This window comes from Saccoglossus kowalevskii, chromosome 15 (genome assembly GCF_978046115.1).
Source record: "Saccoglossus kowalevskii chromosome 15, keSacKowa6.1, whole genome shotgun sequence".
Classification (NCBI taxonomy): Eukaryota; Metazoa; Hemichordata; class Enteropneusta; family Harrimaniidae; genus Saccoglossus; species Saccoglossus kowalevskii.
The window spans coordinates 12,219,785-12,243,557 of record NC_140655.1 but is presented as its reverse complement, the minus strand read 5'-3'; the positions used below and the strand labels follow the sequence as shown (position 1 = coordinate 12,243,557).

Below are 23,773 nucleotides of genomic sequence, written 5' to 3'. Positions count from 1 at the left end.
CCAAGTCATGTTTCAGGAATGATTTACATTTCAGTCTTCCTATACTATTTTCGCCAAATGCTGACACGGGTATTTTTTTTAAATGAAAAGGAGAACGTGTATTTCAGTGTGATGGCGTATTGAAAAACAAAGCGCTCCTTATGTGACCATGCTGCAATATGCATTGACGATATAGGTATGTTTACGTTCGGCTACAGTATACTTTGTGGAAAGTGATTTGAATATTCCAATACGGAGTTATCTAGTTTCATTTGAAAAGTACACATGTTTTGCGAACATCAAACATTGCGTAACGTACTTCATAGACTAGTTGTTTTAGCATGTGCCGTGAAGACAAATAATAACTTTTTTAATAACTATTAAACTGTAAAATCGTTTACTGCGAGATATCATGTTTACTCGTGAAATCAAACCTTAAAACAGGACAAACAAAGGTCACCTCATCACATATGATCGCAAGTATTTTGGGGTATTAACACGCTTAATAATGTGATGATGCGAGATCTCACAGTGAACAGAAAGTCACACTATTGAAGGGGGGTTCAACTGTATTGTGTCGATAGCTTTACTACGGATATCATATTGTATAGAGAGTACGCACAATAACATAAACACTCATTTTTCACGATATTTATAGCTATTTTAAATATTTCTAAATGATGATGAAATGACAAAGAAACAACACTATATATCATACACCCTTAAGTAATCTGAATAATATATGTGATAAATATGCAATAAATAAATCTAAAATATTTCATTATTATATCGTATTATTTCATAAATACAGGCTGGTTTGTTTCGTTATTTTTAATTCAAAAATACATTACATTAATACGTTATTATATATACTTATTTGGAGGCAAGCAACATGTGTATGAACATCGTGGTAAAATAACGTGTTAAGTTTCGTCACGGACAGGGACTAGAAATTGGTGGATGAATATGATATACTCGGACCAAATACCACGTGCAAGGGAGAACTTTCTTAGCAAATATTCGTAATGGGCTTTAGTTATGACTGTAAAAGACAAGTTACGCGTACTCAAATTTGTTATCACGTCAGTAACATTAAGCTTCACTCCTTTGATTTATTTAACGCATTCTTCATAGTAAATCCGTTCTGGATATTTCATCAAGTAAATGATTATTATTAAGAATTTATATAGTATTTATGAATGCTCTAACCCCCCTCCCCCCTCCCCCATATCATTCGGTCAGTTGTTATCGTTGGTTGTTCGCAATATTCCGTAAAAATCATATTTGGAAATGTTGATATAATACTCCTGCTTTACTTTCACTCGGTTGTATTTTTGCCAAATCATTATTTCAGCGACCCGAAAATGAACGCCAGGTACAAATAAAGAACAGAACAATATATTTAAAAAAATATCATGATTGATTTAAGTTATTCGTGGCCAACCAAATTCCTACATTTCGTAGTAATCTGATAATATGAAACACGTGCCCTAAAAGTCACGTGGTAATGTGTGTCTCGTTGTTTACAGCTGTTAAAATAATTATATGAATATTAAACAATTTGTAGCAGATGTGTAGCAGCTTATTATCAATGTAACAGTTAGGGGTTATTTCTTCGATTGTTAGTGATTCACAACTGCTAGAAATCACCATAAAGGCGAAATGTTTAGGTCAACTAAACATCTGACCCAATAAGATTCAAGTGTAAATGACTCCCCTACATATAAACATTGCTGAGAAAATGACTCATCTGCAAGGCTATATCGCCATTAAGTATGCCATAGTGTAAATTCCCGTTATTATATATCCCGTTCCATTTGCGACATGTTTACAAATTAACTTTTCTGTTCGATTTTTAAAAAAAGAGAAACGCCTCAATATTGTGTAAACATCAAGTCTTTTCCCGAATTACGCATGCGCAAATAGAATTGCATGGCGTCTGACGGTAATTCGGGAACGGGGAATTGTGATGCAAGATTTAAAAACAAAAGTACTTCATAGACTTGCATGGTGACTTAGTAGTAATTGTAGTATCATGAGGGCGCGGTCTATTCGTTCACAATGTACCTTTTATGGCGGAAAAAAAACAGTTACTAGTACATTTTATTGTCAGTCAAGGTTGCTCAATGAAAGCCCCCGATTTCGAATCAGTGTTTTTTTAAAAATATATTGTTCACGTCTTTATTTGTACCTGGCCTTCATTATCGGGTCGCTGAGAAAATGATTCGGCAAAAATACAACCGAGTGAAAGTAAACGTTTCGGTATATTTTGCTAAATGCGTCAAGGCACTAGTGAAATTTTAAGATATAGGGTTAGGGTTAGGGTTTAAATTTAACGTTTCTGTGAACTATTCAACTTTGGTTACCCCCTTGCCTATTTTAGAACACAAAATAATACTTTTGGTTTTAGAAAGTTGTAAACGTAGAAGGAAACATTTCTAGTTACAGGAGTGTCAGAACGTTCACTTGCCAGTGTTCCGTGAAACAATATTCTCATTGTAAAACCGGCTTGATTGTATTATTATTATTATTATTATTATTATTATTATTATTATTATTATTATTATTATTATTATTATTATTATTATTATTTAATTCGGGACAAGAAACAATTAGAAAATCCCATAACACGCAACATAAACATTAAAAAGAATCCAGTTTTTAAAATATTTACAGTAGCCACATCTTAGAAATGACACGCTTCGGAGCACACCACACTACTGATCTCAGAATAATGACTGGTATACCGACGATTAAATATTAATAAAACAATTCCACCAAAGTGTAGGAATGGGTCGGCTTACAAACATTCCACTTGTACTACAATAACAATCTTATGGTGGTTTACTGGCCATAACTGTGTGCAATTGTCGGAGGCGGAGCAACGTCACAAAACGTTCTTCGTTGCTAAGACGCAACCAAATTTATATATGTTATACATGTAGTGCTAATCTTGTTACACTGTTCAGGGGACTCTCGACAACCATCCAAATGTACCGTTTTCTGAGAGTTTTCGGGCTTTGTTTTCACCGTGATGGTTGCCAGGTAGTGAAAATGCCCGGATGTCCGCCGCTAACAATACAAGCACTGTAACACCCTCTTAAATAAGGTGGTTAGATCACCAATGTTACAACCTATTCTATATAACTTTAACTGGGTACTAAGCTGATTCATATAAACATTGAAAGTAATAGGGGTAAAACACTCCCTTTCCGCCCACCAGTGTTATTACAGAATAAGACAAAGCGCACCGAATAATTATAGTCGGACAAGTCCCTATTGATAAACTATTTATATAGTAGAAAATGAACAGTGATTAGTTTAGTTCAGTCTAATATTAGTGGTCTGAGGTCCAGTCAAATGGCTTAGTTGCGTCAGTAAAAATAAACATAGACAGAACTATAATAAAAATGATAATAATTTTTCCATTGCATAATAAGGTCGAGCTGACCCAAATATCCTGTTTCCGAGCGGAAATACCACGTCTTGAAGTGGGGTACACACCCCATAGTTTCTATTGTGTTAAGTTTGACATGCACCCAACCCGAGCAATCTCACTTAAGGACAACAGAACTATAATAACAATACTAATACACCACGACACATTTTCGATCACATGACATACTGCGACGTGTGTTACATATTTTGAACGGAGAAAGCCTTCCCTGTATGAATGTACTCGCTCACTAATTGATCACCGATTGATATTGACACTTTCAGTTATTGGTTCGTTGTATGTAAAGACGAAAATGAAATAGGGATTGCAAACCGGTGTTAACAAAACAGTAGAGGGCGTCACGAAGTTTCGTCAATTCAGGCTCCCTATCGGTCACGTAAAGAGAGAATATTCACAGTCACGTCGCAGTAGTAAACTTCACACTCTTCAAAATATATAAGCAGCCGAATATTTCCCCTTCTACAGCCCCGCTCACACAATTTCGTGATAACCTGGCTTTCACCACTCACATAATATTTTATTTCATTGAAAAGAATAATTGTGGGGAAAATGTGCACATCGTCATTGAGAGACCATATTTACTCAGCTATAGTTTTTTACTGTATTTGTCAATAAATCCAAATACATTGTATATTATATTGTCATTCTAAGAATACGATATAACACTGATGCCTCTGCATCAACAATAAACAATCTGATTCAAATCTGATGGTGTGTATTTTCTTTTTTATTTTGAAGATATCGAAACTAGTTTGATGAGATTTCAGGGAAGGGGTATGTTACAACGACCCAGTACGAAGAAATGAATATACTTGTAGAAGTAAATTATTTTATGTATAATTCTATTAAAAAAATTGTAAATGTGAAAATTCATTTCATTTTATTTTTTGTGTGAATATAACAGTTTCATTTAATGCTCCAATTTAATAAATATATGGAAGAATAATGCCATCGGGAGGTATATTGGAAAAATATGAGTCAACTTGTTATCACGCGTTTTATGTGGCGGTGGTCGACGCGTTCGAATTACGTATCATATTTTTATCATTTAACTGATTAAAATGATGTACAATAATTTCACATCACAGTTTTAATACTTGTACAATCACGCCCTCTCGTGGCCGCCTCAAGTTTGTTGTAGAAGAGATGTCAGGTAATGAAATGATTGTAAACTTTCTCAATCCAATTGATTTGTAATAATAAAATAATATTGAAATTTGCTATAATTCCAATGAAACCACTGTAAATTTTACACGTTACATGGCGTTACGTCACATAACATCGCATATCATTCTTTTCATTGATCCAGCGTTATGTGTGAAATCGAGGGGGGGAAACGGGAAAAACAGGTCATGACGTCGTAATGACGTTAAAACATCATGTATTTTGTAGGTAGTTTCATACCTAATAATGTGCTGTACTCATTTGATGATGGTAAATTTTGATGAAGTAAAGATAGGCATTTTGACACTGAATTGACCCTGACTTATGAAAAGTTTAAATTTAAAGTAAAAATCAGATCGTTCGATGTTTGTGACAGACGTACGGTCCACGTCTTCCACGCAATATGCGAGATCTCGCAGTGGAATAAAAATCACATGTTATTGTGTGTGTATCAAATTCGATCTATTGTAGAATAACTAAACAATTGCAGGTCTCGTGTTATTTGACGAAACATATGGCAGATTTAAAAAAAAAAGACAATATGAATACGGAAATGTCGACGGTGTATATTCTCTAGCCATTTATTAAATCCCAGTGTAAACTCCAGGGTGACAGTTTAAGCCGATTACAACCCATGCGGTTTGAACCATGACAATCTCCTAAACGATGGCAAAATCACTGCCATTCAGACGAAATGAACCACACACCGATAGTGATGCGATATAAGTGTCCGACTTACAACGAAGCATGTACTAAAAAAACATATATACACACGGATGTGACAACCCCTACTTGACAACGGTATTCGCACCGTTTTTATCTGGTCGTTTGTCGAGATCTATACAACGGTCGGCACAAAGGGTGAACAATATTAGTCCGCTGAAAACGTTTGCGATGTTTTGATATGTTAATCAGTGCTGGAGCTGGAGAAGTGGCGTGCGTGTTTTGTCTCACCCAGTGACCCCGAGTGACTCGACCCGTATACAAGGCGAGGATTTTGTTTTCACGTTAGTCTCGTAACGTCCACCCACCTTTGCTGCGCTCAGTGCTGAGTCAGGAGAACGCTGGTTTTCAGTGCACAACAGGCTGGGTAACCACAGGAAGTATTAACGGAGAGCCTCGTAACATGCCATCACATAACGGAAGATAGGACGCACCTATCGTAAAAAAGACAACGCATCCTGACCACAAAACGTGATGCGATAGAATGGATTCGGACAGGTTCCCAATACACGGTAAGAGTTGTGATTGTATTCTCGGTACAATGTACAACTGTTCTTTTCTCACTAAAACTGTTTTTACAATAATATATTCAACTACCCCTAAATTAATATATATATCAGAGATTTTACATAATTTTTGTCCCACTTTGTGTACCCACCACCCGGAATATGAATCAGTTGTTGTACACGTCTCAGTTATTTGTGTAACCCACTAACTAATATTTATTTCGAAATTTCTTACAAACTTGTTGCTTTAATAAGTTTAAACTTTTTTCAGCAGAATGGAAACGTTTTCTCGCCAAAGTGGATTTCTTTCTTTCCGTTGTTCTACCAAGAGAGAAGATATCACCGGGCACGGAGGCATGCCGCCTTCAGTTATTAAACCACATAAACGAGATACGATGCGAGGAGTTGTGTGCGCCGTATCTACCACATGTCCCGTTACAGGTCGACGGCGTGTGCAAAGACTGTGCGACCCAATATGAACCGATCGGACCGGTGGATACCCAGCACGACGGTCGTAAAATATCGACTACCGAGAAAACGCCCGTTGACACGGAATCAACAGTGTTGTTTCAAACACAACAGCAGACCACGGCTTCGGCACAAGAAACTTCAGTGGTATCAGCGAAACAGGTGAGTTATTGACGTTACACTGTGAGTTTTAGCGTATTATTTATTCAATTTTACTGTGTTCGTAATTTTGAGGGGACGAGCACAGAATGGTAACAACTACCTGTTGATTATCTATCAGCGTCGAGATCATCATTCTCCGCCGTAGTGCCACATTTTGTAATAGATCTTATCAGCATTATTGCAAGCCGGTGACTGTTACTGGTGGCATGTCGCTCACCCAAACTTTTCAGTTGATCTTAAACATTGTCAAAAAAAAAGGTACAATTCAAAATCTGCAATGTATTAATTTGAAATCAAGTTACGATGTCTCTACTCGCCGTATTCACTGCGGGTGCACAGTGGCGGCATTGGATCATCTAGACATCACTGCTATCCCTTGTCAGCTAAATACTGGAATCGCCGTGATTTATTATCTGATTACAAATTGTTATCTATATGTTGGTATTAATTAAAGATAGGCCCAAACATTGTAAATGTCTGCCCGGATAAACAAGTTAATACAAAACTAAATGCCTCTGACCTCCCGACTAGATACGGACCGTTGTCAGATTTGTAAACGCATTGAACACGATAGCCAGTATATCGACGCACAATCAAAACACGATTGTAATGTAGTGACGTCACATCTATCTATTCAGCAGAATGGACTCTCGTTCACAAAAGTTCTTCTATTCTATAAAAAAAAACGCCTTCATAGCCATGTTGTATTCACGAAATAATACAAAACTATATAACAATTTTTTTTTTAACTTTTTCAAATAATCGTGTCAGATTGCCGATAATTACAGCAATCTACGTTTTGGAATCAAAGCGTCAGGCAGTATTTCAGTAGATAAATGAGATTTTAATACCAAGGCGAACATATACCTGTAGAAAGGTCAAGGCGTCTCCTTTTAAAAAGTCTGTCTTTTGTGTAATGTGTCGTCATTCAGAATAAACCTATACACGCTCCAAAGTAGATGAAAAGATGTTTTTCTGAAGTATCGGTTATTTACGTAGTTGTTTGACAGCGATGGCGTGGAAACGCAATGTCGTTTTCTAGTGCCCAGTGGCGGCGGCACCGGGGGACAGGGGGGGTGCCCCCCAAAATTCAAGCTGAAACCTTGCAAAATTGTTCTCTTCAAAATGCAGGAAATAGCGTTTCTCATCTAGGAAATAGGAAATCTCGTCCAATGCAAAATTCCGTGCCGCCATCTCTGGTACCTGCGTTATACGCTTGAAACGGACACGGAATGAATGACCTTTATATATGTAAATAATGTTAGGTATCATTTTGTATTTGATTTAAGTTTTCGTCTAAATGATATACAGTTGCAAAAGCCCGTTGTTTGATTATTTGAACGATAAAATAACTACACGCTAGGAGCACAAGGCATTGCTTGGCCCTTTTTGTTTGTTGTTGCATTTTATATACCAGTTCGATCCATTTGTTCCAACTAGGGGGTTGTTTATGGTTATTGGGTTTCTCTGCGGGCATGTCCGGAACCACCCGCAGGAAAACAAAACTAGTTATATTCGTATAAGGTTGTGTCAGCCACATAGCTAAGCGGTCTCGATTGCGGTTGTTATATAAATCGTCTCATTAGCGCATATTACAAGATGACATAGAAATACGACAGCGTGAGTGAATCATCGTGACGTACATATCACGTGATTGTCCGAATAAGTGCGTTATTTGAGATTTTTCTTTTAGAAAAATGTTGACATTTACTAGTAGTCAGTTATATTTCTTTTCGGGAAAAGGTAACTTAGTAGTTGAGTTACGCGACTTTTTGATTGAAGTGATTCTCTTGACATGAGCCCGATGCTTTGTGGGTAATCGTGGATTAAAGGTGAACACGATAGTTCAGCCACTAGTACATATTTTTAGCAGCCATGGCGAGCCCTGTGATGAGTTATAGAGCGACCGAAAATCACCAACGAACAAGAATTTTGCACTTATTGTATACTTGGCGTATTTACGCAGTCTGTTCGTTCTTGGCGTCAAGTGCGTCACTATTCGATGAGTATTTGGAGAATTCTGCGTCAAGAATTCCCCAAAAAATATAGATAAAAATATTCCCATTTTCTGCATTACACATTGCATTCCGAAAGAACAGAGCACAGTTAAAGCGGGTCTAATATATATATATGTTTATTTTACAAAAATTGAACAATGTGAGTCAAAATGTCAAAGGCGAATGATTATAGTTTTGTTTCGTTCATTGTTGAATGTCGTTCTCTGTCACGCGGTGGTGTTTGCACACTAACCAGCCACTGGATACAGGTAGTGTGTTTGTTTAGTCAGCGTTAATTCAAAGCGTAACGTCTTTAGAATTCACCGTATATGCGACGTATACCCGTCACATGAGGCTTGGCTAGTCAGATTTCTTGACGAGACCTTTTATTTCATGAGTCGCGGTTGGTTGACAATTCTCGCCACAACAGTGAACAATCTCAATTGTTTAGGTATACAGAGCGGTAACGCAACATGTATAGCAGGACAACCCAATTACAGCGACAATAACGGTATCTCTTAAAACGTGGCACCCTGGACTGGGATTCCTAATTAGGGACAACCCAAGACAGATTCGTACCATGGAAGTTAACACGGAGTCAATTCAACTCGGCGTGCATGCATGCAGGCAAGGACGCGATTGCCTCTTATTATACAGAACTTCTGCTGCAATAATAACGTGTATCATGAGCGATATAATTATCCACACGAAACAGAGCACGCTATCGCTCATTACTAAATACGACATTGTTGGTGGTACTTACAATAATAATAATCATCTTTATTATTATCGTATCCTCTATGGGACTTTGATTGAAGAATACAATAAAGGTATAGCAATGAAAATAAAAATGAGATTAAAAGAGTATAAAACAAAGGTATTAATAAAATATAATAAATGAAAGTAAATGTTTTTATTCATTTTGAGGCAGCTGGTAGTACTTTTTAATTTTAGTAGTATATTGCCACTACATAAATTGTCATATATGCTCTTAAAGGTCTTTAGGTACGTACATACACATATTATTCAGTGTCAACTGTTCGAATGATTACGTCATCTCGCTGTGACGTCATTCGTTAAAGAGCATTCACCTGATTGTTAGTAGTCGTATAACATGACGGCGATGTGATGTGATGACGATCCATGTGTATATGTGGCTGGATTTTATGTGTTGCGGACACTGAAAAGATGGGGAAATTAAAACTCGTTGTCGATGTCTTCATCGCTGGTTGGGCCTGAACGTGTCCACGTTCCTATAAGACGCGCCATCTAGCGATGAAGAGCTTCCGTGGTTGAAATGGGTGTAAACATGCCGTTCACATAGTCGATATTTTTTATATTTATTGTATAGAGATTTGCAGAGATATAGCGAAATTTGAATGCAATACAACATAATAGAATGTTCGTAAACAACTATTCATGTTTTGAGCTTCGCGCGCATATCAACTGGTAGGAGAAACACAACATATCAGGACAACACCGTCGTGTCAGATTCCATATACCGTACAGTTATACTGCGGCAATTACTGTAAAACCATTTATTTTTCATTGACATTTAATTTCACTATTTAATATTTTGAGCATACCCACTGTCTCAATTTCACGAATTTGTCCAGGAGTTTTATTGTTATTTCACATGTTCACGTAGATTAAATTTAGCGGATTTTACTCATCAGCGAAAATAGTGAAATTAAAACCCACTGAATTATTAATGCATTTACAGTACATTCTTTACATGACCTATTTTAGTCTAAATTGGGGTTAACGTACTGGTATGGCCCGCGCACAAGCCGGCCCTCGATGAAGTATTACAACAAAATTCGACACATCTGCATTTGTTGTTCGCCCGCGGCGATAATAGCGAGGACATGCATAGGAATCATGTACACTGACATTTTTCGCCAACAATCTCGACTATTTAGAATGCAGACAACTGAAAGTCCTAAGGGTAATAATTTCAACTAGTATTCAGTTTTTGGTCGCGTATTAGTTCGTTTACCTCGTAGTATTCGACATGGACCTATCAAGACGTGTACAACTCATTCACAAATCTTAGTATATTGTTTTTATTATTTCACTTCCTTTGTGTTTAGTAGTATTTATATACACTATATTGTCTCTCGTTAAATACACAGCGACAATATTTCTAAGCACTGGTTAAACTTGCTTACAAGTCTTTTTTTTTTTAATTGGCCGAAATACGAAATAGTGCAAGTTGGTGAAAATAAAGAGCGACCGCGAAAAATCAAACTATTTTTTTGTTTCGTTTTTTTTTCGTGGTAACCAACTCTTTCGCATTCGCCCGTTATTTTGCATTCTAAATGGTTTTACAAATCATATTTATTTTTTTATTTAACAAACACGGAAAAAGAAGAAAAAAAGAAGTTTAAGTACTGGCATATCTTATATGTGCACGAAAATAAAAATACGGACTACTAGTAATTAGATAGATATTCGGATTATTCTCGTGTAAATCAATAACACTGAAATTATTGGTGGAAGCGTGAGAAGCCAATGAACTCTCTCGACCCTTGTGTCGGTTTCACTTTAGATAGCCGGGTGGAACATCAAAAGGAGACAAACAGCCATTTTATGGACACTTTAAGAACAAAAGACAGAAATGAAGAAAAAAATGTAACAGCATTCACTCGTCAGAACTACTTTTCTATTACTTACGTTTTGCACAAATGCCGTGTCAGATGTATTTGGGAATGAAAGATGGATACTAGTTTAGTACGGAGTTATCGGCATCACGTCAAAGAGCATTCTTCTTGATAGAAACGATTCAAAGTTCAGAATTTCAAATGATTTTAGATAGATAACTTTATTCTCCTGAAAACTTTCGACCATCATTTTAAAGGGCAGTGGTCGTCGCTGTGCGCCATGTTCGATATGGGACTCGTAGCGACAATACATTGTTTTCATGAATTTCGAACACGCGCGTGATGACCACGGCCCTTTAAAAACTGAGACTATTTTATGAATGGGCAATGGGGGATTGCTGGTAGAGGTTATAGAAAATAAAAACAATGCATTTTACGTTTTTACAGGAAATAAAACGGAAAGTTTCATTTACAGTCAAAAATAGGTTTTTACACTTTAAAAATAAAGCAAATTCCTAATTACATTTCACATTTTTATAACATACTTGATAATTTGTGTTTAAGAATAAAAAAAAATGAATTGCGCACGAATTACGTAATTTAATGTGGAAAATGCTTTATATGCTTACAAAAAATAAGATCTTTGTACAAATTACGGCCGAATTATGTAGCTGATTACATTTTACAACTTGCCTATGTCTACGAATTTACGTTGTGTATTTATTTGAACTACATTATTACGAAAATACAAACAATTGATTACAACTTACGTTACTAGCCCTTGCCGACCCTCTTTTATGTTTTGAACCAATATTTCACGTGGAATTGATAGGCTAGCATGTAATTATTGGAGCGTGGAGTTTTTGGCATGTGATTGATTCAAATAAAATGAACGTTTTCAGAAAAAAAACGTGGATTAAAATTGTATGCATCGTGTATACATGTACATGTATTTGCTATCTATTAATAGTCTGTGCCTCGTTCTGAGTTACATATAAAACGATGAAGCTCGTTGTGACGTGCAACGAGACGTGTTATATTGGGCAAAGGTGATTCATGGGCAAATAGAGATTGCAGAAAATATGAAGTACATTACTGCACACGCACCAGTTTCGCTGAAGTGCTCTCATCCTGGGTATTAGCTGTTGTTACACACGTGTTGACATGTCGTTATTGTAGTGCATTCGATTAGTGCGTCATCATAATTATGATAAGTTGGAAGTCATGATTGTTGTTTTTTTGTTTTCCTTCACAATTTCATTCAAGTTTACAAAATGAAAGAAATGGGATTGAGAATACCACGAAAACAGTGGAAACTATTTTGTCATAATATATGTTTTAATGTTTCTAGCTAAAACTGGTAAACGTGTGAAGGCATTAGAGGATATTTGCACTTCTTTCATTGCGCGAGGCGGCTTGTCGTACTGATGTCGGCCATCTTTGATCACAGTCACGGATTTGATTTCTATAATCGTGATTGAGCGTAATCGAACACGTAATCACAATCGCAAATAGTAAATCACAATCATGATTGGACAAAAGAAACGAAGCCCGCATAACTTTACTTTCCAAAATAATAATGATATAAGCACGAGTAGCGCCACCTACAGTTCGGTAGATCAAGCAAATGAATTGCATAGCTGTTTAAGACCCAACTTATGCAGGAATGTCTGCAACTTTAAAGGGCGAAGCAGAACACTATCAAATAATTAATGACATTTGATACACAAACTTTACAGTTACGCGTGGTAGAACACGTGTCTGGATTGTACACACCTACAAAAGGGAGAATTTCAGGCGTGTGCCGGGGGCTTTTTAAACATGATTTACCGAGAAAACCATCGACACATAGCCGGACAACTCTCACCTGTTCTGGTTTTCCAGAACAAACTAAAACGTAAATCATTACTTTGTACTTTTGTACTGGAAGACTTTTGATTGTAAATTTCTGTGTATGTTCGTTGTCAGAAATAAAACAAATACTGTGAAAATGCACATAATTTTTGCGCTGCCATAGTGGAGTACATAACAGTCAACTGATATTACAGTGCTTGTGTCGTTTATGATTAGTGGGTGTGCCGACAGCACTGTAATACCAAGGCGTGGGCACACTGTACTAATATTTGGCGCCAACATGACCAATAAAGTCGTCTGTGTCGCATGAATGGTGTACCGTGTACATGCATATTCACAAACTGAATAAGGCAACAATGAACTCCCGGGTCACCTTTCGGACCGCAAACGTGACACGCGTGTCAGAGCTCAGACAACTAATAAATTATCAGTTCTTGCTGAGATCAGAGTAATAATGTTGTCGCGATGTCACGATGTCGATTTTATGCACAAAGATCAAGCGAATCTCCGCTCCGGTTCAGTAACTGTTGGCGGGACTATCATAGGAGAGAAACTACAATAATTGATTTTTAAATACAAAAAAAAAATGTTAAACCTGCTTTTGAATTTCTACTTTCTAACTCGGTTTTTTACATTACTGCTGCGTTGTTGTGTATGATTCAAGCACTGTGCATTTTACGCTCTACGTTTCCCGAATTCCGGCTATGATTAGATCCAGAGCATTTCGAGGTTGCCATATAACTATTAATTAATCCGATCGGTTTGTATTTTCTAGATCGTATCCGTATTTTATACTCGGATAGTCCACTCCACGCGACTGTAACCAATCATACTTTTCCTTTAAAAATTGTTGTCACATTTCACCAAACAAATCACGCATCACAACAGTTTGCCTATTTAAAAAATACCTTAGATCTAAAGGCTATCGAAAAATTATGTGCAATTAAGATGCCTTTTAAACTTTCAAACAGCGGTAAACTGAGTATAACGCAGGACAAATGCTCATTACTAAATTATTAATGTACCTAAATTACATAACTGCAATGAAAGATGTACAACATATACTGTAAACATGTGTGATCATTTTACCCGTATGGAACGATGCTATTAGGCACATGCACCCATTTGCTCTGTATTTTTCTAAGCTTAGCTGTGTCACTATATCCTGCTTGACAACAATTCGTGGCTTGCATGCTTATGGTCAGGTTGTCAGAAATGGGGAACCATTTAAGGAGATCAGTCGGCTTCGACGTGAGTGATATTAAACCTATGACCATTGAGACGTTTGGGGAAATGTTGAATAGTTTGTGACATGAAGTGAAGTAACGGCGTATATGACGTGGCTTGTTGAACAATTAGCATAGTGTTTAATACTATATCTGGTATTGGATTTATAAAATGTAAACGTTTTAGTGTGAAAAATAATTTGACACCTTTCCCACAAGTCACGCCCGCTAGCGACGAAACGCTTCTATGACGTAATTTGGTGACATGAAGATGATTCAAATAATGGATATCATTTTGATCTGTATTCGTCCATCAATGGAAATTATGTATTGAGGTTTTATTAAATTCTAGACGATGAAAAATGACACGACCAAACGCAGTTGTTGATGTGAATGACATTGCTTTCTTGTATACACGTATAATCTGACGTCACGGAAAGGCTCCGTCACTAGAGGGCGCGGTTTATAGAAATGGTGTTTTAGAGGTATTACATTTACAGCCTCAAACTTTCCTCAGAAGGGTGGTAAATTTCAATCAGTTTAATGAAGGACATTTCCAATTGTAGCTAGGCGGCGTTGTTCGACGATAGGTATTGTCATAATCTACGTGTGGGCTTCCATATTAAACAGTTATGTCCCTCGTTTCAGACGGCTAACATTGTGTATCAACTTCCAAGTTGAATTATCAGAGAACTATCAGAACGGTACCGGCAATGTAATTTGCCCCGTTCCTTCGTTCGTTTGAAAATCCATTTCCCCCTACAGCAAATGTGTGTATATAGCGCCCTCTCCGATGACGTGACAAGGACTGCTACCTTGAGCAATTGTTACTTTCTAAGGATGAGTCACACGAGTCACACTCAACGCGCTTACTTCGAAGTGGAATAGTTTTATGGTATCATATTGGTGAGTTTCCTGATTGGAAGTTGTAAAGTTCAATGCCACACTGATGACGTCTTTTACAAAATTGTGCAACTTATCACAAGTTATTGTTATAATAAAGCGACCTTCATTGTTGTTATATCCTCGCTATGATATTGACCTTTATACAAAAAAGACAGATAAAATGAAAATTCTTTTTTTCTTTAAATTTGTTTGCAACATGTGTTAACTAATTAACTAAAATGTGAGCCACTCTTGTATTTCCCCGTTGAGTATGAAAGCTTCATAATCGAGGTCACGACCGTGACGCGTCGCGTTCGCAATGGGTCCCACGTGACGTTAACAACGCGTATTTACGCGACATTGGAACGCGCTACGCAACGACTGTGACACGTTAACATAACATACCATATTCCAAACTAAATACATTTCATGAAGCTGAACATTCTAAATAAGTGGGCGCATATTCTGCGTCTGAATGACACGAAATGCCAGGATTCTGAATTTTCTAGAAAATTATGATATTACCAGGAATACTTGTTTAAACAGGTCTAATATTAACAGCAGACTTTATTATTTGGTAATTGAGAGATTTATATTTCCAAGAATAACAGAAACAGTTGAATAGGGGCAGTAGAAACAGCGCGTCATTACAGCAATACACACACACACACACACACACACACACACACACACACACACACACACACACACACATATATATATATATATATATATATATATATATATATATATATATATATATATATATATGAAATATTTTTATAACCTTACTGTAAACTCCGTGACACTAGAAATCGGAGATGAGACGCATTACAGAATTCAGTGCTCCAATAAAGAAATTCAATTCTACAGATCATTTCTTTAAAAAAATCCCATTTTTTTAGAAATTAAATCAAGACTGTAAGTTTGTTTATTAATTAATTAATTGAGTGCTGTGGGTAATCACACAAACAAACAAACAAACGAACGAACGAACGAATATATAAATAAATAAATAAATAAATAAATAAATAAATAAATAAATAAATAAATAAATAAATAAATAAATAAATAAATAAATAAATAAATAAATAAATAAATAAATAAATAAATAAATAAATAAATATAGACTAGTGCTCACGAGTGTTTCTGAACTTAAGTATACAAGCGTCACAACCTTGAATTTGCTACACTTGGGTTAGGTGGTTGTTGGATTAGCCTACTTCAATGAAATGGAAAATATGGATCCAATACAGCACGGCCAAGTTTTCCTTGAATGCCGGATACTTTCCAACTCAGTCGTAATCGTCCCTGTGGGCTTTAAAACACACTCATTACCCGAAATATGCACTTCCGAAAAGAAAACAAGAAGAAATTTTAGCTAAAACATTTGTCTTTACCTTAATTTATATTAACAATTCGAAGTAAAACGACAATGAATAGCCAACGATGTATCTGTATATTTATAGTACAGTTACTAACAGGTCAATCAACTTATAAACCCAGGGTTATATGTAGACAACTGATCAACGAGAACACAATCACATGACACCCACGCACATTACGTCATTATTTAGGTATGACTGATGTGCTAAATAAACTCCGTTTGCTTTCATTTCAAAGTTCGAAACCATTCAGTTGCTATGTTCACACGGCAGCATTCTACCGGAGCCGAACTGCTACTCCTCCCACCGATTAACAGGAGATTATCTCCAATGCGTTCACACGCTCCACTGTTACTCTTTTTTAGTAACCGTGCACGGTCGGGAGCCGAACGAGAGACAAAATCTGCCATAGGTCGTTTCAGTTCGATCAGAGTCGAACGGAACAGTGCCCTCAAATAATTCGTATGAAAAAAAACATGGATGAAAACGATGCTGGTGTCGTGCTTGTGTTGTTTCTTTACATGGGCACGATGCTGTCGAGCCGTAGGGCTCCGATACAATGCTTTCGTGTGAACGTAGCAAGTTAATTTGTCAAGATACCAACCATTCATCAGTGCAAAATCAAAAATCTGGTCACTGTGTGGTGTATGATGGGTGTTACGTAATATTTACGACATCCCTAAAAGTTGATCAACAAAAGCAAACTCTTTTTATATAAAGTTATTTTTAGCAGTTCTTATTATTGTGACATTAAATATAATGAGATAAATATATCTGGATTGAAACGATCACAATCAGGTAGTCGAAACGTTTACTTCGTTTACAGTATTTCCGGAATTGCAGAAGAGTATAATCTTAATTCAATTTATACCTCAGGCTCCATGTTATAAGTAAGAAAAATTTAGATTATTTTGCTGCGGGTGCGTGCTTATGATTAGCAACACAAATCGTGAGGTTCTTTAATCAACACATCGAATCACCTGAAATAATAATTTTATAGAGCTCGGTTATACTAAATATCCATGGCACCACTTTTGATCGAGATTTATATATATATTATATATATATATATATATATATATATATAATAATAATAATAATTATCTTTATTGCGCTCGTATCCTTATTAGGATTTTGACTATATATAAATATATATGGGGGGGGGGGGGTATGTGGCGGGGGGGGGGGTAAGAAGATCACTAGAGTTGCTAAATATATTATGGGATGACACGAAAATGCCCTCTCACCTGCACAATTGTCCCCACGTGTTTACTCCCAGGTGCATGGAAAGTTGAGAGAAAATGCCCGACCCCTTTTCTAGTTGAACGTTGTTTCATAATATACTAGTAATCTGCTTTGTTTTGTTTTTTTCATGTCCCTGAACATGAACACATTCAGTGTACACATTTGTAAAACTCGGGTTATTGAACCCTGACCATTCAAGAAACGATTTTGGCGTTTGTATATAATATGAATTAAGAATTTTAATTAGGAATAGCAGGGTCATTTTATCATTCGTTTTTCCTAGAGTTCAACGTCACTGTTTGGTGTGTCATTAATATATTTTCATCATTTCTGTGTGAGTGTTTAGAAGCAAGACACTAACTTGAACGACAGTCTGGACAGTTCCTCGGGCTTAAACGTGTTTTATAATTTCGCGAAAAATTGACATTGACTGCATTGCATGTGCTTATGTAAAACGTATTTTTATGTTCGGTTTCGTGAAACACAGTCCCTCTAGAGGAACTGTGCGTGAAATAATGGTCTATCGGGGCAATTAACTATTATTCACGAGACTTCGAGACGACCTCCTGCTAAACAAATAATTCAGTAGCATACACACGATCACAAATGAGTATAGTGTTACATTTAATTTGCTACTATAGCTTTAAAATATGAGATGAAAACGGAGTCATTGAAAGTGAGATCCTCTTTCTTTTACTATTTTGTCTGATGAAATTTGAGAACGAGAAAGAGGTTAATAACCTTCTTACGTCACTCACCGGAAAGAAAAGATGGCGGAAGAAAGTTTGCAGTTGTTTCTGTCGGCCGTTCTATCAAATTCTAAAATTTCCACGAACGCGATGACTTTGACTGTTACTTTCTGCTTCGATACTGGTTAATAAAGACGATGCAAGATATATTTCGAGGTAAATGATTCATGTAACTCGTTGCCGAGCAACGATCAAATTCCGTTCAGACGTGAAATCACAGTCCGAGGGACTGTGGTGAAATGTTCGACGCAAGGGTGAAAAAAGGCCTCACCACTCCGGGAGGAGTGAACTCCTTTTTTGGTGAGGCTGTCGTGTCGCCAGTTCCTCAACATGATTGCATCTTACCAAATGTCCAAGGCGTAAGAACTGAATTTAATGAGTTTTAATTTTGTATCCATTTAACGTTTCGTGAACATGGTCTGCAGCATCGTGACCTTGCGTATGCCAAAAGAACAGTCATTCAGTCAGTGGCTACGGTTTGCTGGCACATCTTTTGGGTGAGACTTTGGATACCCCCGGTTGGATACCCACCAAAACTTCTATCCCAGTGTCGGCTGTGTCACAATAACACCAACAATAATTTGCACAATAGCCCGACCCCCACCCCGCCGCCTGCAGTTTCGAATGGTCAACCCTTATGCACAGTTTGTTCTCTTCAAAGCAATATTTTTGAGTTTCTGTTTTTTAAGAATTTGTATTTTTCCATAAATTCTCATTTAATTTATGACTTTTAATGGACTTTCCTACAGGATTTTATGGGTTTTTTTTTCTAAGAACATAGAAAACATTTGCGGATAACCCTTTGAAAACATTTTTTTTTTCATATTTTTTCAAAAATTCTTATAAAGGATTGTACTAATAGCCAATAGAAAATAATGTTTGGTCCAAATTGAAAAAAAAATGCATCAAAAGTAGCAAAATTTTATATCTATATTGTGGTGAGAGTTCAGGCTGCTTCAAGTTGTTACCAAATCTTTCTACATTTCTCTCTCTTGAAAAGATTTGAATGCGTTTGTAATAAGCACATTCAAGAAGTGTTACTAATATTTCTTTAAACTGTGAATCACCTGCTTAATATTGTTGATATACGGCTGTCAGGCCATTGGCTGTGTGGGTGGGTGGGCAGTTGAATTGGACTCCCCCTATCCTAAAATGGAATAGTCCATTGCAAGTTCTTTTGGTATGTTGATCATACAGGGTCTATGCTTGTGAGAATCTTCTAAGAAGTCAGACCGCCTGGTGACGACATAGCCAGCTTCCTCTGGGTCAGGGAATTATTGAGGCTCACGATCACATGATATTCAGTTAACTAATTTCACACTCCAAGAAGTTTGCTTTAAAAGGTCACTTAGTATAAAACCTTGTTTCTACTACTGTCTGCACTTAGTGCGTTGAGCTCCAGTGCACAGGTAAGTGCTATCTTGTAGTATAAAGTTATTGAATTTTGTTTTTAAGAGGACCTCTGCTGCCCCTTATTTTTCTTTACATTTTTGTAGCTGTTGTTGTTTCCCCCCTGTATACTATATTAGTTATACTGTTTCTGATTATTGATTTCTCGTTCAGTAATTCATCGACAGCAGTAACACCATAACACCATGTGGCGTTAACCTTCTGTCGCTGTAGTTGGGTGACGTTATTGATATAAGTATAAGACAGAAAGCGGTGTTCTGTGTAGGATTACTTTTCATTTAAAATTCTACCTGTACCTATGACAGCTCCGGTTGTCTCACTTGACTTTTTATTGCATTAACTGTACACACAGTGCATTTTGTCACAGAATCTTCATCTCTTTTGGGCTACTCTGGCTGTGCTGACAATTTTTAATACACTCTCCAAAGTGTCCTCCCTGGGTGGCCTTGGCCTTCTCATTGAGTCTGACATACCTACCCAGAGTTGGTGTTGATCCTTTTTTTGGTGTTCAACCACAAGTAGGATTTGAACTCTGATTTACTGATCTGAAGCAAGAACCTGAACATGTATTTCACATGATTGTGTACAAAGAATGAGAAGATTGCATTAAGGTAGAACTCATAAATGCAAATACCCAGAATTTATTCATTTTTCAATAAATTGTACACTTGGGCAACATGAGGATATTGACACAAAAAAGTTGGGGGCGCCAGCCTTAGTTTTGAGTGTTTTTTTTTTAGTTTTTATCAGTATCATAACACTTTTAATATAGGTTCCTTAATATTATACCATATCTCAACTTGTAGACTGGTGACATATTGTAAATGATTGGGTACTTTTTGTTGTCCTGAATTATTTAAAAAATCTGAATTTAAAAAGTGTCATAAATGCAATTTTTCTTTAACATTTTGTTCTATGGAATTGTTCTAAAAATAATGATTTTGAAAAATATTAAGACAAGTTTACTGAAATTCATCTCTGTACACACAAAAGAATGATATTTCGTAGTGCCATGGGTCAACGGCTCTGTGATTATACATAATAAACCAATGAACATTGTCATGCTTGTCACAATTTCTCAAAAAATATGAGTAAGAATATGAATATTTGAATTATTTTCCCAATATATTGAAACCTATGTGCACATTTTGAAGATTTTTTATATGAAACATGTTTCAGTGATGTTTATTTTCATGATAAAAATGTGTCCCTCTATGAATGTGAAGTCGATTGAGTTAGTACCCTTGGCTGGTTTTGTTTATGTTTATGCATGACATAGCACCAACAACACATTGTGTTTTCATGACTGCCTGAGGCATATGATGTAATTTACTCTCAATAATGGCAGGTTTGTTCACTGCCTAATAAGGTATGCTTTCTTTGTTTGAACTAAATTTAATATTGAGTAGATCTGTGAGTATTGTTCGGCGGCACTGGGAATGTGTGTCTTTGATAAAGAATTCTCACTGAATTTTAATTTAAAAAAAACTTGAAATCAATATCAGTACTAAGGTGTCTATGGAAAGCTAGCATTAAGGGACAAGCCATTAATATTTGCTTTTTTGGGTGGTATGCTTTTTTGTCAAACATTGACATGATCTGAGAGTATTGGCACAGAGAATGTACCCCTTTAATAAAGAATTAAAACTTAAACTCATATCTAAAGATAAAATCAACGACAATATTGACTGGGGTGGAGACAGAGATTCACATTGACTTTTGAAAATTTTTGAAATTGAGCTCTTGACTATGAAACAACTGACCCCCTAACCATATGCAAAGAGCCAAATATTTTTAATAAACACTTAAATCTACTATAAAACGAGAAACCAGTTAGATACAATAAAGTTAAAGTTTATGATTAAAAGTCTTTTCTTTGTTTGTTAACAGCCTTGAAAATAAACAATAATAAAAGTAGCCACAAATGTCCTCTTTAAAAATGTCCTGATTCATGTTTATCTCTTAAGCTAAATAACATTTCCCACCAATGTGTGTATTCAGGTTCAATTAGTTCAATTGCCATTAAAATAGAGTAAATACTGGTAGTGTAGTACATGTAGTTGCATCAGACGCATGATTGGGGGACTCAAGTTCAAATCCTACCTAGGGCTAAACACCAAAAAGGTGGTATGACCCTCGTTCTTGGTGAGTGTGCTGCAGATTCAATGGGAAGGCCAAATCCACTGGTTGAGATTCCTTTACTAAGACCTTTGTTAATGCTCACAGGTGCTTGTGTTTGACTGGGTCTAGTTGGCGCCATGACAGCACAACAACATGACATTTTTGGCCATATTGATATATGATGATGGGTTCTCTGCATTTAAAGCAGATCAACACAAACATTTGAGAACAGTTATTGAAAATGTATTTTCAGAAATATTCAATGATTTTAAAAACTTGTATATCAGGGAAGTATATGAAGAGTAAAAACAGAATTCAGTATTCAGTAATTTTAAAGTTGTTCCAAATGTAACGTTCTATTTTACATGTACCTCCCTCACTTTTTAGCTCCGCTGTCGACTTTGTCGAGCGGAGCTTATCATATGAGTGATTGTTCGTCGTCGTCCGGTGTCCGTCGTCCAATTGCTTTGATATTACATATATAGGTACTACATGTGAATCTCTCTCAGATTTGTTCATTTTGTAATGATATCTTTAATTCTCTAATTTTGGTAAACATTTTTGTCATTTTTGGTAAAAAGTGATATTTTCGACTTCTTGTTAAAAACGACAAGTCCAATTGCTTTGATATTACATATATAGATACTACATATGGACCACTCTCAAATTTGTTCATTTCATGATGATATCTTAAATTTTCTAATTTTGGTGAATATTTTTGTCATTTTTGGTAAAAAGTGATATTTTCAACTTCTTTTAAAAACCGCAAGTCCAATTGCTTTGATAATACATATATAGGTACTACATGTGGACCTCTCTCAGATTTGTTCATTTTGTAATGATATCTTTAATTCTCTAATTTTGGTAAATATTTTTGTCATTTTTGGTAAAAAGTGATATTTTCGACTTCTTGTTAAAAACGACAAGTCCAATTGCTTTGATATTACATATATAGATACTACATATGGACCACTCTCAAATTTGTTCATTTCATGATGATATCTTCAATTCTCTAATTTTGATGAATATTTTTGTCATTTTTGGTAAAAAGTGATATTTTCGACTTCTTGTTAAAAACCACAATCATTTATGGTTAAAAATTATATTTTTGAATTCTTGTTAAAAACAGCAAGTCCCATTGCATTGATACTATGCATATTGTTCATTTTCTAATGATATCTTCTGTTCTTTAATTGAAATGTGCATTGCTAACAGCGGAGCTATCTCAGCCGAGAGGCTGCTTGTATATATTCATCATCTTTAAAACTGATTCCTTTGCATTCCGTGATTCACTATGGTGTAAATTCGTAATATGAAGGTTTTTCTGATCGGTTTATTTTTGTGCCTCATGTAATAACTATTGGCTTTATTTCAGACTTTCTGAAATTAGGTTTTCACTCTAGGATGATAAAGGATCAATCGGCTTGACATACAGTTTCGGCTTTCTCCTTTCTCCTTGTACTTGATTTCATGGCGAATGTCATCATTCAATGTACTTTTTAACAATGACCATGTTCTTTTTTGTATACCCATCTTCTGTGTAACATAATAATTACTAGACCATATAATAATCCCCCAATTACACTTTGCATTGTCAATTGAATCTGTTAGAATGGATTTTGCATTGACCCATTCCTAAAGTCCTTGTGGTTTCTGTGTTTGGATGTTGTTATTGTTGAAATACACTTGATGGCATCTTATCTATTACAGATTTTACAGTTAGTATTCAACTGTTCGTAGAAAATTACACGTAATATTTTCAAAAGTTTTGATCACTCTCAGCAATAGAAAATTATATACATGTGGTCAAAAATCAACAAAGAATTTCTAGAAAAATAT

General features: G+C 36.0%; 1 protein-coding gene across 3 annotated transcripts in view; it reads left to right on the top strand.

Annotated features, from left to right (window-relative positions):
- The first annotated feature begins 5,564 nt into the window (after window positions 1-5,564).
- Window positions 5,565-23,773, top strand: part of LOC102800563 (uncharacterized) — a 56,120-nt gene continuing 37,911 nt past the window's right edge. For all 3 annotated transcript variants that reach the window (XM_006822507.3, XM_085490464.1, XM_085490463.1), the window contains exons 1-2: window positions 5,565-5,835; window positions 6,104-6,459. In XM_006822507.3, coding sequence (XP_006822570.3) covers window positions 5,808-5,835; window positions 6,104-6,459 — 384 coding nt within the window. In that variant the 5' untranslated portion in view covers window positions 5,565-5,807. The remainder of the gene's footprint in view (window positions 5,836-6,103; window positions 6,460-23,773) is intronic.